Below are 18,999 nucleotides of genomic sequence, written 5' to 3' on the forward strand. Positions count from 1 at the left end.
GGAAAAGTGGATTGGTTGGGAAGGCTGATGAGTGAGAACCAGTAATGGATAGGGAAGTAAGAAAAAAAATGCAAGGGTGAAAGGTAATTTTTTGGTTGACCCACCCAGCCCCCCTCCCATTTTCTTATATGGGATTTTGGAGATGTTATTGTGACGTTTTTAAGGTTAAGGGTAGGGTGGCTTGGAGGAGAGGGGGGTTGGTTGTCGCATTTGGGGGTTTGAACAATTATTTACTTTATCAGCATGAATTCAGTAGTAAACGGTTCAGAAGTTTATTAAAAGGGAATTGGGAGTTCATGTGTGGTGATGCCATGGAATTGGGGGGGGGGATGGGTTGATTCAGTGGAACCGCAAACCGTACACCATACCTTTGGGGTCAGTGAAAATTTGAAATGTCAGAACGAGACCATCTGACTAAGAGGGATTTATTGTATTATTGTTGAATTTATTTATTTATTTTTATTTATTTGTTGCATTTGTATCCCACATTTTCCCACCTCTTTACAGGCTCAATGTGGCTTACAAGACATCATGAATAGTGGAAATACATAAGAAAGATATACATTTAGTATTACAGAAGGAACTTGGGTAGCATGATATTGGTAAAACATTACCATGTAAGTGTTAAAGGAGATTTGAATTTGGTGAATAAAGCTGCAGCTGATTTAATCCACAGTTAGAATGAAGTGTTATTTATTTATTTCTTTATTTAAGGACGTGAATGTTGTTAATGTAAGAGGTCATGTGAGTGCCTAGAAGGTGCCTATAAGAAAGTAGGATCCTATATTCTAATCTAATCTAATCTAATCTACATATTTATGTTCCACCTAATCTGGAGATGGCTCAAAGCAGATCACAATAAATATAGAAATACTAGTATAACTGGGTATATACACAGGTATGCGATTAGGCACAAGCACTTATTTCAAAAGTTAATTCCAGTCTTATTACAGAGATGATTAGTTATGGTCATCCCTCACAATGGTCCTCACAAAGGTCCTCCATACATAACTCTTGATTCACCACACAGTAAAGAACCAGGGAAATTTCCCTTTATAATTTTGTTATACATCTCTCAAAACACCATTCAGTCATGCTGACAGTTTTTGGACATCTTTTAACCAGTTTTTATATATTTGTGGAGACAACTTTTACAAAAGAAATCACTATCCCAAAACCAAAATGCATCAGGTCAGAGTGTTGAAATGCTTAGATTATTTTTAAGACTCTTGAAAGAAATTAAGGGGACTTTATCCAAGTGCATTAAAATCTATGTTGATTTAAATGCAGGCTCTAATACCAGCATTATCGTTGGTATTCACTAATTATATGCAAAGCATGCTTAAGCTTGCTTTTTAATGCGCACATTAATGACAGCATTAATGGAAAAGTTTAACCAGACTTCCTGGGGTGTAGTTCAGTTTTCAGCGTCAATGCATTTGCATTAATATTTGCATTATTTAACGTAGCCCGCAATAATAGATAAGGAGGTAATTTGTAAGGCTTTGCAACTCATTACCTCATTATCATATATTTGTGCTTTAACACAGATTTAATATGTGTTAAACTTGCATTAAAGCATGTGATAAATAGACCCCTAGGCCACTTGGCAGCTCTGTAATATGTTGGATCCCTTAGAACAGAGTGATATTGGGAGAGAGGGGAAAACAAGATTCCTAAATATGGAACATCTATGAGCAAGGAGAAAGCAGGGAAAATACAGCAAGATAAGAACATAAGAATAGCTATACTGAGTCAGACCAATGGTCTATATAGCCCAGTATCCTGCTTCTAGCAGTGGTAAATTCAGGTCACAAGTACTCGACAGAATCTCAGATAGTAGCAAGATTAATGCTACTGATCCCAGGGACAAAAAGTGACTTACCCATGTCTATCTCAATAGCAGACTATGGACTTTTCCTCCAGGATCTTGTCTAAACCTTTTTTTAAACCCAAATACACTAACTGCTGATACCACATCCTCTCTGGCAACAAGTTCCAGAGTTTAACTATTCCTTGAGTGAAAATATATTTCCTCCTGTTCATTTTAAAAGCAGTACCATGTAACTTCCTTGAGTATCCCTTAGTCTTTGTACCTTTTGAAAGAGTAAAAAATGACCTCCAGTGATTTCAGTAGCTTTAGTTCTCAGCAGTACCAGCTCAATTCTGCCTTTTCCCCAACCAGGAAACTCCAATCTTGGAGGTTCCCTGCCACAGCAGTGCTCCTCCCTCTGCACAGCAGCAAACAACCCTGTGGCCTCTCACCCACTGCTCTTCTCTCTAGACCAAAGTCTTTTATCTGGACCCCTCCACCTCCATGCATTCCTCCCCACCGGGTATAACAGCAGGTAGATTGGTCTCACTCACTTCCCATTCCATGTCCTTTCTCTCCTCTCTCTCCCATTCCTCTGCCCCTCTTCTCTTCAAAGCCTCCAGGAAAGCAGCCCTCTCCTTCTCACAGGTGGCAGGAATTATGTACTGATTCTTAAGCCAGGGAAACTGATTCCCCTGGTTCATGCGCCCCCCCTCCTGGTAACTACTGCCTCTCCATTCTCCTCACTGCCGCTGCTGGTGCCAGCTCCTGGAATCTGATCCGGGTTTTGGGTCCCACCCCTTTCCCTACTGGATTCTGGGTAGGGTAGTTCTGGCTCCCCTGGCTTCAAGAGGGGTTCCTGGGGGTCCTGTCCTATTACAATGCATTTCAGGGAGCAGCCACTCCCCTGGTGACCGACCTAGCTACGACCCCTGAGAAACACTACATAATACCAGGAAGTTCAATAAGTTGTTCAAAGACTTGTCAACAAGGTTTTAGGTACATAGAAAGATGGGGCAATGTACAGAGAAACTACCGGCTATGCTATAAAGATGGACTACATCTTTCAGTGGCAGAATAGAGGATCCTTGGTAATAAATGCAGACAATATGTTTCTAGGCATTTAAACTAGAAGGAGGGGGTGGCAAATGGAAGCAGGCAAGTACACGAAGTCAACCTTAGCAAAAGCAAAAGTGTGAAAGCACTGGGGGAGATAAAGTTGTAATAGAGAAAATCTTCTTTGCAAAAAAGTAGAAGGGGAGACTAGGCAACAAGATATACAACAGATGAGACAATCACAAAATATAGCTCCTCAACAACTCCACGATTCAGTGTCAAACCAGGTCAGAAACATTTTTAGGGATTCTTTTGCTAAGCTGCAGTAAGTGCTAGTGTGCGTTTAGCATGTCTTAAAATGGTTTACTGTGGAATGTGCTCAGGTGTCCTGAGGTAATTTCCTGATCAGCACATATATTTTATTGTGAAGGGGGCATGTATGAGTGGCCTAGAGTGGACATTTCTGCACTAATGAGTTAGTGCAATTACATTACTGTACACCAACTAATTAGTGCAGGATTAGTCCATAAGCCCTTACCACCCACAAAACAGGTGTCCGCAAGCTTATGCAGTACATTTTTTTAATGGCCATGTGCTAATGGCAGCATTAGCACATGGCCATTAATTGAAAAAATGGAAAAATCAGCCATTTTACTGCTGTAGTAAAAATGCCCTCAGCATGCAGGAAAAATCTGTGTAGGGGTACACTAATCTGCCTATAATCGAACGAGAAAAACGCCCAAGTTCCGACCTAAATCGGGAGATGGACGTTTATCTCACAAAAACGAATAACGCGGTATAATTGAAAGCCGAACTTGGACGTTTTCAACTGCACTCCATCTCAGAAGCGTACAAAGTTGACGGGGGCGTGTCGGAGGCGTGGTGAAGGCGGGACTGGGGCATGGTTATCACCCGAACAGAGATGGGTGTCTTTCGCCGATAATGGAAAAAAAGTATACGTTTGTAGCTAGAATTTAGGGCACTTTTCCTGGACCCTGTTTTTTCACGAATAAGGCCCCAAAAAGTGCCCTAAATGACCAGATTACCACCAAAGGGAATCGGGGATGACCTCCCCTGACTCCCCCAGTGGTCACTAACCCCCTCCCACCACAAAAAATGATGTTTCACAACTTTTTATTTTCACCCTCAAATGTCATACCCACCTCCCTGGCAGCAGTATGCAGGTCCCTGGAGCAGTTGTTAGGGGATGCAGTGGACTTCAGGCAGGTGGACCCAGGCCCATCCCCCCGCTACCTGTTGCAATTGTGCTGCTTAATGCTTAGTCTTCCAACCCCCCCAAACCCACTGTACCCACATGTAGGTGCCCCCCTTCACCCCTTAGGGCTATAGTAATGGTGTAGACTTGTGGGCAGTGGGATTAGGGGGGCTCAACACACAAGGGAAGGGTGCTATGCACCTGGGAGCTCTTTTACCTTTTTTTTTTTGTAAAAGTGCCCCCTAGGGTGCCCGGTTGGTGTCCTGGCATGTGAGGGGGACCAGTGCACTACGAATCCTGGCCCCTCCCACAAACAAATGCCTTGGATTTATTCGTTTTTGAGCTGGGCGCTTTCATTTTCCATTATCGCTGAAAAACAAAAACGCGCAGCTCACAAATTGTCGAATAAAACATGGACGTCTATTTTTTGCGAAAATACGGTTCGGTCCGCCCCTTCACGGACCCGTTCTCGGAGATAAACGCCCATGGAGATAGACGTTTTCATTCGATTATGCCCCTCTAAGGGCACCGTTTTCCACAGCTTAGTAAAAGGACCCCTTAATGTTTGCACCACTTTCTGCATGTTCAGAAAATGCTTTTTAAAAGATTACTTTTACTGTTTTTTGCCTTTATTGGTTGCTGTGCATGCTGTAACTTTTAGAATAGTTTAATGGTTATAGTATCAGGGTGAGAACTAGGGTATACACCCAACTGATGCTCCATATGACCAGACACAGAGATGAATTATTCTAGGGTTTAAAGGTTCATGCTTTCCCAGATGTCACCAGAGCTACTCAGAAAAAAAAAAAAGACAGCAGTTTTTACTATTATGCCTTCAAGTATTATAGATTGGAGCTATGTTTTTTTTCTTAGGTATCCTTGTGAATATATTTGAAGTATGTGAATGTGAAATATGTTTGTTTCTTTTTTAATTCCACTTATCAGTCCTTTTCCCTTGGTGATAAATTCCAGCAGCTGCCTTTACCTCTTTATCCCCATGAAACTGCCATATCGTTAATAGTTAATAGTGATTTGGTCCCTAATAATTTTTTCTCCATTTATTTATTTATTTTTGCCTTTGGTTGTGTTATCTCAATTATTGACCTGTAATTGTTACTTGTTCTTTTCCCAAGCATGCTAGACTGAAATTTGGAGATATTGCTGAGAATTTAACTGGATAAAGGTGTTTCTCTGATATTATTGTTTGAAGAAGTAACCCAAAGTCCCATTTTATGCAATGAATACCTGTGCTAAAATAGTGCAACTTGTTGTAAAATAGCCCGTCCTAATGGCAGCCAAAGTTGATAACTTTCCTGTTTAGCTCTTAACTAGTTGCACTTAGAACACCAGCTAGTCAAGAAATCATTGAAAACATTTTTTATTCGAGAAAGCTTATCCTACCAATTAACGCTTAAACCCCAACTATCTCTAATTGTCTATACTCGTTTACTACTCCAATCTATTCATGCATCTTTGTATAATCCTCCTGTTCTTTCCTGTCTTTCTGACTTGCTATGTCATTACCCTCATTGCTTTGTAACCTTCTGTAACATTGTAAGCCACATTGTGCCCGCTCTAGTCCGCTCTAGTGGGAAAATGTGGGGTATAAATGTACCACAAATAAATAAATAAATATGTAACGATTTGTGAAATGGGCAGGTTACCAAAATCACAGTTTCAGCATGGAAGGACCAGAACTTCCAAGTGAAAGCTGTTGAGTTTGTACCACTCCAGGGTCTTCTACTAAAATGTTTTAAGTTTTGGCTTAACACATTATAATGCAGGATTTCAACACATGGTAAGTCCAGAACTAACACTGCATCAAGACAGGGTGTTCCCACAATTTTGTTTTTGCAGTTTGTGTGCTAACATTCCCATTTGCATGTGGTACCTGCAGGAAGTTACTATGGGACCACTTACTGTTTCCTACTTAGCAGACACTAAATGGAAGGGAAGAGAAAGGGAGAGAGAGAGAAGGGGAAGGGAAGGGAAAGAGAGAAAAGAAGAGGGGAAAGAAGAAGAGAAGGGCACTCCAACAATGCAAGAATGGGGAATATAACCTAAACTGCACAGCAGGTAAAATGCCAACAACACAAGTGTAACCCAGGTCTCCCCCGGTTCTAGCTCTGGTCCCGGGTATATAAAACAATCACTTGCTCATTCAGGTCACACTTACCACACTCGAGCCTTCAGTCAAACGCCAAGCTGAGAGTGGGTCAATGGTCTGGAATAGCAATCTGGGGGTTTGTAAGACATTTTACCCAGCAGGATTCTGCTCCACTCTTCAGTCCAGGAACCATGCTGCACTTTAGGAGGTTTTATCATTTTTATTGAACTTGGCTGCAATTTGAACGTTCCTTCAATACAATCCAAATGTTTCCAACTTTCAAACCAGTTTCAGTGCCAAGACTATTGATGTCCGGGGAACCCCATGAACCTCAGTTCTTTCTCACAGGTGTATGTATAGGGACTTCTTAAATCTTGACTATTTACATATAGACAAAGCCTCCTGTCCATGCCTATCCTCGTAGCCAGATGTCGTTTAAAGGGCTATATTTCTCCTACTCCCAGTCTCTCCACCTCCATCAGACGTAGACCCCTTTAGGGCTGTCCTCCTTCCACGAGGGAACCTCGCTGGGTCACACCCCGACCTTGAGCACACACTTTTCTGCTCTAAGTCCTGCTCCTCCTGGCTAAGACTCCCCAATCCTACCAGGTGCTTATTCTTTCTCCAGTTATTGTGACAACGGCAATAACTGCTCCTTAATTTCTGCCCACTTGAGGATTTTGGCGTGGTTATGGGCGGGAAAATAGGCATTTCATGGGCATTCCAAAATTTACGTGCATAGTTATAGAATATGGCCCAGTGTGCCTAAATCTATGTGCAGGGATTTATGCAAGGTTTTCTTGGTGTAAATGGATGCAGGTAGATTTAGGCGCTGATATATCAACTAAATGTATTCTATATACTGCGCCTAAATCTAGGTGCAGATTATAGAATACGCTTAGACAGGGCCGATTTTTTTAGGCACCATATATAGAATCCCCCCCCCCCCCCCCCCCCATAGTGCCATTAAATATACAGATAAAGTCCTGCCGCTTTTTTTCACCTGGTAGCCACCACCACTGAGTATAAGGTTCACTGGGGCCTTTTTACTGAACCGGGAAATAAGGCTCATCACAAAACATGTTAAAGTGTTTTGCGGTAATTTGCCCATCAGTGCGTGTTAACTTATTATTTATTTTGTGCTGCTAACCATTTATTTGCTTTTTTAAAATCTTGAATTATGCACTTACAAATGAGAATCACCAAGCAAACACTACTTGTACAGAGTAAAACCAAAAGAAAATGCAGAAAATATCAGTAGAAAGCGAAACTGTAGACATCTTTTACAAAGCTTCAGTTATCTTCATTCCTGTGAGTTCTCAGTGGTTTCCCGAATCTCAAGATTCCAGGAAGACACTGGTCTATGAGCAACTATAAATCATGATAACTGTGGAGGCTGGAAAAAATATACTTAGTAGATTTGCATTTAACTATGTATTTACAAGGAAAACTATATATTTACAAGGAAAATTAAGAAAGAAAAGAATTCCCAGATGAACAACTGCTGGGCGTAACAACAGAAATTGTTTCCTGTGCTTCTGTGTCTTTTTACATCTGGAAATATCCTAGTTCATCAATGTGCTGTAAAAAAAAAAAAAAGAATCAAACTAACCAGTCCCTGTCTGATTTTAATGCAAAGGTAACCATCAATGTGACCGGGACCATCATGTCCAATTCTGAAGTTTCCAAAATATCAGAGATGTTCAAGTTAGGATTATGAGTCTCAGTTGCTTCATCATCAAGGCTGGAACGTCTCTACCATGACTGGCTGCAAGGAACAGGACAGTTTTCTGTAACAGCATTGGAGGCTGGACTGGGTCCTCGAGTGCCCTTAAGCCACATACTGCATGGTACTAGCCCATTGGCAGCTGGCATTTATAAACCTTTTCCTATATTCTCTGCAGCATGCCAAGTCTGACGATGGTTATGTCACCACTGTGGATACTTGGCGTCAGTAACTCCTCTAATGTCCATTTGTGATAATTCCACTTTTCCTCCTGTACAGGGATGCAGCACTTTCACTTCCTGGGAGGTGAAAGGTATAAAATACATTCTGCATATTATAACAGAAGGAGGTAAAATAAAAGCATTTCAAGATTTGCAGCAGGAATATGACTTACCACCTTCACATGCCTTTGCCTGTAGGCAGTTAAATCATTTATCCTCCTTGGTGTGGACATACTGACAGAGGCACTGATGCTAGTACCCCTCACCTACACCACAGATCTCTGCAGGACACCACCGCTAGTATACACTATGTGGCGTTGGCCAAGACATGCTCCCGTGACTTGAATTGTACTTCATCATCACCATTACTCCAAGCTTATCTCATCTATTTACATACACACGTGGTGAATGAACAACACAAAGAAACTCTCTATAAATTTGCATTGTGACTACACATCTCACCACATAGAGCTAGTCGAGCAAAGGTGATTGAGAAAGGCCATTGCCCTAAATGTGGGGCTAGAAGAGCGACCTTGGGGCATATGTCTTGGCACTGTCCCAAGTCCCAATTATTTTGGCACACATTAATTCAGTTTATAACTGAATGGTGGAATTGTACAGTTACCTTTCAGCCTCCACTTTTATTTGGACATTATGAGCTGGGTGACCCCGTGCCTCAGGATTTAAGTCCTTTTTGACCTATTTGATTCATTTTGGAATAAATATTGCACGCATAGCTTCAATTTCAAACACCTTCTTTACAGAGTTGGAGGACCTTAATGATTGAACAATTATGCATGTATTGGTAAGAAGTGGACGACATTAATGACTCTATAGGCCAGCGTTTCCTTCAAGTTTGGGAGCCTTTCTGGTTGACCTTGCACACCTGGCCCGAACTCGGATTTTGAACTGTTAAACTTTCTTTTGCACCTCTGTTCACACACTGGTAATCTCTTTCTTATGGGGGGATTAGGTTTTAGCATCTGTTGTTGGTCTGTTTCTCCAAACTTCTGGAATTTGTTTAACTTTTGAATAAAAAGAATGAAACATAAAACTGGCAAATAATAAATATGCACTAAGGAGGGCATTTTCTCAGGTGCTGCTTTCAGAGTTTCCCTTAGATATTGAAAGAAAATCTCTCTTGAGGACTTCAAAGGAACTTTTGGAAAGTTCACAAAACTTAAATTAGAGGCCCGTAATTGGTTTTGCAAGGCTTCCACATCAGAGATCAACCGTATTGTTTTTTAATGAAAGTAGTGTCAGTATTTTGAAGAGCAGATATTTTGGTATTACAGTCTTCCTGAGATTGTTTCAAAGTAGAATGTCCAACTTCAACACTCTTTATCTTAACTTACTGCTCCAGAAATTTTGTGTGCAAACATTAAATTTTGAACATATAGCCTGGCCCAACTCCAGGACCACCAACCAGATTGATTCTAGTGTGAATTGTTCAGTCTTTAGAGGCTGAAAAGAGATCAGTGGAGAGACTGATACTGAATGACCTTCTCCAGAACCATTTACAAAATTCAATGAAAATGCTGAAGCACAGATTCCTTTTACAGCTCAACCCCTTCTTGTAGCCCTTCAGTAACCAGCACTGTTTGTATCTATCCACACCTGTTTGTGTTGCGGAGTGGGCACTTGGTCAACTCCTCAGACCTGATGCTCAAAAACCATTCTGGTAGCTGAACATTCAGGATTCAGCATTGCTAGAGAGAGAGGGCTAGGCTGCACCAGTGGAATTCTCACTTTCTGTCTAAGAAATGTTTCCAACGCCAATAAGCTCTCGAGTCACTTGGTTCACGAGGGGCTCTAAGTGGCATAGCTCCATATTATATTTCTGAAACTGGTCTGCACTGAAGAAATAAATCAATAGGGACCCACAGTCAGGGCAATAGAAGCCTCCAAGGGTTAAACTCTTACTTTTCTATGACATTTACCCATAGGAAATGCTTCAAAGGAAATCACGCAGTCCCAAGTAAGTCAGTCAGCAGCCATCTTGATTCATGCAATAACTTTTATTTTTTTGTAATGTTTCCGGAGGGGCCTTGTCATGGGCAGGGAATGGGTGTGGAAGCGTTATTCAGCTGGCACATTCACATTAGTGCATGCTAACTGGATAACACAGACAATGTAGGAGTACCTAGCACCTCCTAATTTTTTTGCAAGTCCCATGTGCTAATGGAAAAATTAGCATAGGACCTGCAAAAAAAATGCTTAAAAGACTGGCACCTTATATATGGGTTTAGCGTGCAGAAAAGTCCCACATTAAAACACGCTAAGCCCATATTGTAGCTCTTTTTATTAAAAGGGTCATGATTGTCTTCTTATCTGTAAGATCTTCATTAAAGTTATAATTATATCACATGATAATGATTGTTAATTTTCTTTCTCTCTCGCTACCTAAATATGACTATCTTGTTTTACTATGTAAGCCACTTAGAATGTCCTACCCATGAGTGTGGAAATAATAAATAAACACGAAACATAAACCAAAATAAAACATCACTAATGATAAAAATTAAGGGGCATAGCCAGAAGTTGATTTAGGAGGGCAGGGGTGGATAGGGGGCAAGCATTTCCTCTCATTCCTCCTCCCCCTCCACTGCCACTATTGCCAGTGCCCCCCTTCCCTGATCATACCTTTGCTAGAGGGGATGCTGAAGCCCCGTCAGCCGCAGTTTCACCACCAGAGCCCTGTCTGAGAAGCGGTCAAGCAAACAAGCTGCAATAAAAATGGCCTGAGTGGGTGAAAAAAGATCATGTAAGGCATTGAGGTCACTTTTGCCACAGCTTAGTAAAAAGACCCTTTATTTATTTATTATATGAGCTTAATATACCACCATTACCATGGATGTGCAATATGTCGGTTTACGAGGAAAAAAAAGAGAGAGAGAAAAGAAAAGAGCAGGAAAAAGGCTAAACTGTGGGAAAACACCACTTCCCCATGTACTCTCTTACCCCTTATACACAAAAAGATTAAAAAAAGAAAAAAAAAACAGCTCTGTGCTTAAAAAAGGATGATTTACTGAAATCCAGACGTTACACCATATCCAACATGTTTCATCGTCAGATTGCATAAGGAGTAAGTGTCACATACATAAAATTATTGGAATTTACAATCATACAAGCCAAATTTCATTGAGTATAACCTTTTTTCAAAGACAGAGCTCTGGTTTTTACATTTTGTGGCCAACAGTACACACGTTTGTATATGCATTGTGTGGCACACCATTCTGTATTTCTGCCACTATCTCACCCATTTCCAGTCATTTTTGTGCCTTCTCCAAGCTCACAACACCTCAGCAACACAAACATATATATTTATTCCACCTGAAAAGATACCCAGCAATAGTACCTGTGATGCAAAAACATTAATAAACAACAAACGTTCAACAAACTCCTAATTAGCTGGAAAATAAACACCTAAATTTACGAACGTCCACTGAGGATACAACTAAAAACTCAAATAGAGTATCCTACAGCAAACTAAAAAATACAATATTTCTTTAAAACACCCTTTAAGAGAACTAATTCTCTCTCAGAAACATCTGTTTAGAAAGTGATAAAACAGGTTGCAAAATTTAAAAATTCTTGTCACCTCTTTCAATGTCATAGTTGTCAGGTGTGATGGGGAAACGGATTGCCTTTTAATTACCTTGCTCTTACTCAGGAAAAATTCCACAGAAACTTTTAATCCAAAATGTTTGCTTTTTATTTTCTTTTCATTCCTAGTTCCAAAAACAGCTCCAGCAAATGTAAGTGGTGGAAGTGGAAGTGGAAGACGCAATGAATTAGTGATAACATGGGAGGTAATGGGATTTTTATTATTCTTCCTCTTTTTCTTGACTTTGTTAGATAAAAGAGCCATATTTCTAGCATTGCTTGATATGAAACAGACATATGTACTTTTGAAGAGTGCTGTGCTGCCAGGTTTATATAATAAGGAAAACAATTATCAAGCCAATTTTCAAACATTTATACTGTTATGTGGAAGGGCATTTTCAATATGACGTCTAAATCTGATTTTGAATGCTTTGCCGAAAACGTCAAAAGTTCCAGTGGTGAACATGGCCATTTTCAAACCAGAAAACAGTCCAACTTTTTGTTTCAAAAATGGTCATTTGCTAGAGGGAGTTTTTTGATATTTAGTGCACATTCAAAAAAATTTTTATGTGCAAGAGGTTGTTACAGAGTTAGTATTAAGACTGATTTAATTGGTTCTGAGATTTGTGAAGGCTTAGTTAATGGGTGAAGTCAAGTTTATATTTGGGTGTTTAGATTTTGAAAATTTTTTTTTGATAAAACTTAAATAGAGAAGTCCAGTGATTGAGACACCCGTTCACCCTTAAAGATGCATTTATATAGTACCTTACTTTGGTGAGTTAATTATCTCTGAGGACATCTCTATATTAAATTAGAGCTATTAGTGTAGAGGGAACACCCAGAACCGAAATAGATCAATCTTTCTACTATTATAGCTCTCGTAGTATGCTTTGACATATAAATTATTAGAGGTTGCATACTTGTTGGGGATATTTTTGATCGAGATATAGCATAATGGCAGATGTGCACATATTTTAATAATGAGATAATTATTGGTGTTAATGAGCAATAATAGACTATAATTGGCACCAATTAGCAGTTATACATGTATCTGCCCTTAGTCAGTATTTTATAAGTTGTATGTTCAAATTCCAGCGTGCATAACTTTGAAGGGGGTGTGGACCTGTGAGGGGTATAATGTGTGTTAGTTATAGAATACTAGCATTAACCCTTGAATTCTATATAGGGTGACCAGATTTGGGTGTGCTTCTGAAATGTGTGCACAACTTAATTGGCTAATGAGCCATTAACAAACAATTCTAACAACCAATTATTGGTGTTAATTTGCACCAATTAGGATTTGTACATGCATCTAGTTATCTCCCTGGTGGTCCAACAGGGGTCTTTGAGGCGAGGAGTACAGACCCCTCACTCCTGCCCCCTCGTGGCTGCTTGTCAAATGGCTGTCAAAACCTCTCACGGCAGCTCACGGTACTTTGTGTAGCACTGTGAACTGCCACGACCAGTCACAGCAGCCATTTTGAAATGGAATCGTGAAGGAGCAGGAGTGAGGGGGCTGCGCTCCTGCTCCAAAGGCCCCCGCTGGATCACCAGGGAGACAGGTAGGCCCGGGGGGGCCTACCTAGTCATCGGGGTGGGGATTCATTTGGGGGAAGAGAGGAGGGACTTAGGACATCACAGTTGGGAGTTAGGAAGGAGGGGGTGTTCAATAGGTCAGGTGGGGGATGAGGATGGTTTTAGGCACAAAAAACATTATATTCAGTACTGGCACCCGCATAACTCTCTTATACTGCCCCGGCTGAATATCAGCCAGGCCCTCACAAGCTACAATGCCCACATTTATCCCCCAGTATTCAGTGCTAGTGTCCAGACATGGTTTGGCACTGAATATTGGGGGCTAATTTAGCTGGCGACAGTAAGTGTTTAAAAAAATACTGACTGTCACAAGCTGAATATGGGGGGGGGGGGGATTAAGTTTTAAACTTTTTCGACTACTTCCTCCTTTGAAACATGCATTTAATATAAATCTGTTTTAACCCTCATCCACATGGTAAGTGCAATCTTATCACATGGCCATTTCTTTTTTTGGCCTTTTTACCTGCTGCGGTAAAAAAGGCTTCAGGACGCAGCAAAAATGGCCACTGCCGCTAGCTCAGGGCCCCTTTTGCCGCAGCTTAGTAAAAGGGCCCCTAAGAAAGTTAATTTAGATGATTGTGTGTGGGGCGGGGGGGGGGGGGGATTTTTTAAAGCAATTTTACCTGTTTAACTTCCCCGCCCACTAGCAGATTAAACATTTGAATATCAACTCCCACTTTTATTCCTTCAATCATTTTCATTGTAAAATGCATACAGTGATTTTCTGGTGTAAATGTAGAATGTCAATAATACCATGTATTTAGCAATGAAATGCAAATGTATTTAATATTTTCTGATTAACTGCTTGGCTTTCACAGCCAGTATCAGAAGAGTTCCAGAATGGGGAAGGATTTGGATATATTGTGGCTTTCAGACCTAATGGGACTCGAGGTTGGAAGGAAAAAATGGTGACTTCTTCCGATGCTTCCAAGTTCATTTACAGAGATGAAAGCGCACCTCCTCTTACTCCATTTGAAGTGAAGGTTGGCGTATACAATAACAAAGGTGATGGGCCCTTCAGCCCTATTGTAGTCATCTGTTCTTCTGAAGGAGGTACGTCGGTAGACTCTGCATATCAAAAACTATGTAGTTTGAAATCATTCTGCTTTGCTTGTATGTTAGTGTAAATTCATGTGCTTTTTAACTCTTCTCTAACTTACCTCTTTAATAAATGAAACTCTGGGGGTTACATTTAATTCACGTTGAAAGGTAGCTGCCAGTGGGGAACTCACTATGAATTACAGTGTGTAATATGATATATCTTAAAAGGAAGTTATTATTATTTGTACCATTTGTATCCCACATTTTCCCACCTATTTGCATTATCCTGTAGCATTTTGTTGTAATAATGTGTATTGACACAATCAATAGTGATTACTAGGGGTAGATATTCAGCCGGCAATGGTCAGCATTATTTTTTGGCTTCCGCCAGGGCCGCAAATGGACTGAGCTGGGACTGGGGCAGTGCTGCTGCCCCCCAGGATCACCGCCGCTGCCGCACCCTCCAGGATCGCCACTGCTGCCACTGCCCCCGCCCACCGGAACTGCAAATACCTTGGCTGGCGGGAATCCCAAGGCCCCACCAGTAGAAGAGGTCTTCCTCCTATGCTGGTCTTTCCTCTTCCACTGTGGCTGTTTTTTCTTTCATATCGTGCATGCTCGGTTTCAAAATAGTTTTGGCTTAGGCACTAACCCCAAAATTCTTTAACTGGCATCTTAAGTTGTGCATGATAATTTGGCCGCATGGCCAAAATGCGCATACAATTTAATTGATTAACAAGCCAATCAGCGCTGATAATTGGTGCTTAACAAGCAAATAGCAGCACTAATTGGCTTTAATTAGAATTTACACGCATAACGTTCTAGGCATATTCTATAATGTGGTGCGTTTAAATTCCAATGCATGCAGCTGAAAAGGAGGTGTGGCCATGGACATGGAATGGGCAGGTTGTGGGTGTTCTTAGGTGGCCTAAGTTTTAGTCACAAGAATGGCATATGCGTATATTCTATAAACTATGCCTAACTTTAGGTGCAGTTTATAGAATCACACAGTTAGCGTAATTTTTTGGTGCCGATTTTAAGGCGCCATTTATAGAATTTGGCCCTAACTGGTTAAATGCCACTGAATATGCCAGGTTATCTCCAGACAAGCAATTTAAATGTTCAGGAGCCTCTCCTGGCCATTTAAATTGTTTTGAATATTGACCCCTAGAGATCTTTATCAATGAAGATAAAAATTACCAGATAAGTTTAAGGGTTTGAAGTAAAGTCAAGAAGCTTCTTCGCCAAAACTTACTCCCCTAGCCATTCTGCTGATTGATGTGCCCCTCATGCTCCCCACCCTGCTTCGTTTTCCTCTGCCACTCACTACTCCCCCATTTATCCTTTGTCTTTTCTGTCATATTCTCTTTATTGTATATTTTCATAACTTGCTGTACACCACATTGTGCCTGCATGAGTGGGAAAATGTGGGATATAAATGAACCGTAAATAAATAAATAAATAAATACTAACTTCAGCAAAGAACTAGAGTCTGCTTAGAGTGGAAGTATTCAGCATCTTGCATTGCTAGCTCTAACTATATCAAAGGACTAAAGTTAGAAAGTCTGACTAGCTGATCCAAATACCTGTACACCCTTCACTAAGAAGCTGCTCCAGCAGCTTAAAGGCTAACTGAAAGCCTATGACGGAGAATAATTGCACAGATGTAAGACTGACCTCTGTTTCCAGATCCTGAAAAGCTACTCAGGGAACTCCTTTTGTTCTTGTAGCTACATACACTGCACAGCTGACACTAGTATATTTATTTCATTTTTCCAGTACCTGAAGCCACTTTTTTGTTTCAAGTCTTTTTATTGATTTTTATGAAGAGAAAAAGATAATGAACAATTATGCAAGAAGTGTCGCAAGAAGCACATCATAACAGATATGTGCTTAGTAAACTTAATACACTTAAATATATTGTTCCATCATTATTCATTTGTGTTTGTTGTTTGTATTATATGAATACTAGCTGTCCCCACTGGCGTTGCTCAGCAATAGGTTAGTACTTTGTAAATTGAAATAAGCAAGGTTTATTTGTGTGTAATAACACTGTATAAGTGTGTATTTTAACTAGTTTATGATGGTTGTTACATTTTGTTTGATGTCTTTAATGCGATAAGTGAAACATAAAGAATAGGTATAGATAAATAGATATAGATAGATATTTTTATTTGTACAAACAGAAATAGAACACACAGGATTAGATAAATAGTACATATGTTTAACATAATTTGCAGTAAGTTCTCATTCGAGCGCATTTTGATAGACAACATTTTTTGTTTTTCGATTTGGAGCATTTATGTATAAAGACTTATCTGAGCCAAGCCTTAAACATTGACAGTGCTGAGGGGTGTGTTAAAATGGCTGAGTGGGGGTGTACTGCTGAGAGTGAATGGGTATGCTAGAATAGGTGAGTATGAGTGAGAGTGAGGTTGTGCTACTGAAGAGTTGTACTGTTGAGAGGAGGTGTAAGAATGGGTGAGTGCAAATGAGGGTGTGGTACTGAGGGGATGAGAATGTATGAGTGGGGGTGTACTACTGAGGGAGGTATGAGAATGAGGGTTAATGATGGTGTGGTACAAAGGGGATGTGAGAATGGGTGAGTGGGGTGCACTGCTGAGGGGTGAGTGTGAGAATAAATGAGTGTGAATGGGGGTATACTGGTGAAGAGGGTTTGAGTGGGGTTTTCTGCTGAGAGGTGTATGAGAATGGGTGAGTGTGAGTGGGGGTGTTTTGCTGAGGGGTATGTGAGAATGGATGTGAGTTGGGGATGTGCTATTTTGTGGTATGTGAGTGTGGGTGTACTGCTGAGGGGTGAGTATACATGGAGATGTGCTACTCTGGGGTGTGTGAAAATGGGTGTCAGTGGGCTGTGGTACTGAGGGGTGAGTATCAGTGGGAGTGTGCTGTTCTGGGGTGTGTGATTGGGGTTGTTTTGCTGAGGGGTGTGAGAACAAGTGAGTGTGAGTAGGATGTTTTGCTGAGTGCTCTATTAGAATGGGTATGATTGGGGGTATGTGAGAATGGCTGAGTGTGACTGAGGTGTTTTGTTGAGGGGTGTGTGAGAAAGGTGACATTGAGTTTAATACTCCCTTAAATCAGAAAATGTGGAGACTGGATCCCTACCTAGCACTAACTCTTCTTTTCCGATCCATTTTTAGGTTGATTTTCTTGATTAGTTGCTTCTTTCAATCTAGCAAATGCCTTCCATTTGGCTTTCACCATTTTCCTGTCAAAACACAGCCTTCTTTTATTATTATTATTATTTATTATTTGTTGCATTTGTATCCCACATTTTCCCACCTCTTTGCAGGCTCAATGTGGCTTACAATACATCAAGAATAGTGGAAATATATTAGAAAATAGACATTTGGTGTACAGAAGGATCTTGGGCAATATGATAACAGTAATACATAATAATAGTTTAACAAGCAGATATTATGAGACAGTTCTAAATATATGTGGATGAGTTGTGTATATTCACATTGGTTGATCTTTGTGGTAGGCTTTGTCAAAGAGATGGGTCTTTCAAGGGCATATTGAAATTCAGTTTCCCGCCCTTTTCGAGGAGCGTTCCCCTGGCGGGGTAATGCACACACACGCACTTCCCAGTCTAACCTCAATATTTTCTCCCTACCCTGTTCCCACCAGTCTCTGAACCTCCCTTGTACTGAAATTGCTAGGGAAGAGGGTATTAGAGAATGAAAGAGGGACAACTGCACAGCTGTTTTCTCCTCACCATTGAGCCCTCACCCTGTCCCTAGCAGCAGGGTTGCCAGGTGGAAAATTTTTTTCTAGCCCAATCCAGCCCAAAAACCAGCCCAAAACCCGCCCAAACACAAACCCCGCCCCTGACACCCCCGCCCCCGCCGTCACCGACCCCGCCTCCCCCGTCATCGGCCCCGCCTCCCCGTCATCGGCCCCGCCTCCCCGTCATCAGCCCCGCCTCCCACGTCATCGGCCCCGCCTCCTACGTCATCGACCCCGCCTCCCACGTCATCGGCCCGCCCAAAACGTCACTAACCCCGCCCAAAAAACGTCACTAACCCCGCCCCCCCGCGGCCGAAAAAGGCAAAAAGCCGCCCAAAAAACCGCACAGAAACCCAAAAAGCCGCCCAAAAAACCGCAACCCGCCGCGGGCAAAAATTTCCCGCGGCGGGTCGCGGAAAACCGCCCAATTGGGCGGTAAAACCACCCACCTGGCAACACTGCCTAGCAGTTTGTCACTTAGCAACAATAAAAAGCAGTTTGTTGCTTAGCAACAGCAAGAAAGAACTTTCCAACCTGCAGCCTACTCATTTAATGGATACAGGTATTGCTCCCCCTCCCCTGAGTGCCCCCGTGAGCAATTGCTTCAAGCTAAACAATAAACTCGGCAACGGCGGGTAGAGTCTGCTTGCCAGGTTTGGTGGCCATAGCTCTTTGATGGCCGGAGGAGCTCGGACATAGACAATCAAACATACGTGTCTGCTTTATATATATAGATGTCAGATTTTCAAATCTCTCTCCCCTTAAATAAACTACTACCAAAACTGTCTAAATGGCAAAACTGTAGCTGAAACTTATCGCCAAAACTGAAAACTAAAGATTGCTTTTGTGAATGTGAACCAGTGG

General features: G+C 41.3%; 1 protein-coding gene across 1 annotated transcript in view; it reads left to right on the forward strand.

Annotated features, from left to right (window-relative positions):
- Window positions 1–18,999, forward strand: part of CNTN5 (contactin 5) — a 699,531-nt gene that overhangs the window by 623,900 nt on the left and 56,632 nt on the right. Inside the window, exons 17-18 of the mRNA XM_030200224.1 lie at window positions 11,875–11,951; window positions 14,160–14,394. Coding sequence (XP_030056084.1) covers window positions 11,875–11,951; window positions 14,160–14,394 — 312 coding nt within the window. The remainder of the gene's footprint in view (window positions 1–11,874; window positions 11,952–14,159; window positions 14,395–18,999) is intronic.

The sequence above is a fragment of the Microcaecilia unicolor genome, chromosome 4 (assembly GCF_901765095.1).
Source record: "Microcaecilia unicolor chromosome 4, aMicUni1.1, whole genome shotgun sequence".
In the NCBI taxonomy this organism is placed as follows: domain Eukaryota; kingdom Metazoa; phylum Chordata; class Amphibia; order Gymnophiona; family Siphonopidae; genus Microcaecilia; species Microcaecilia unicolor.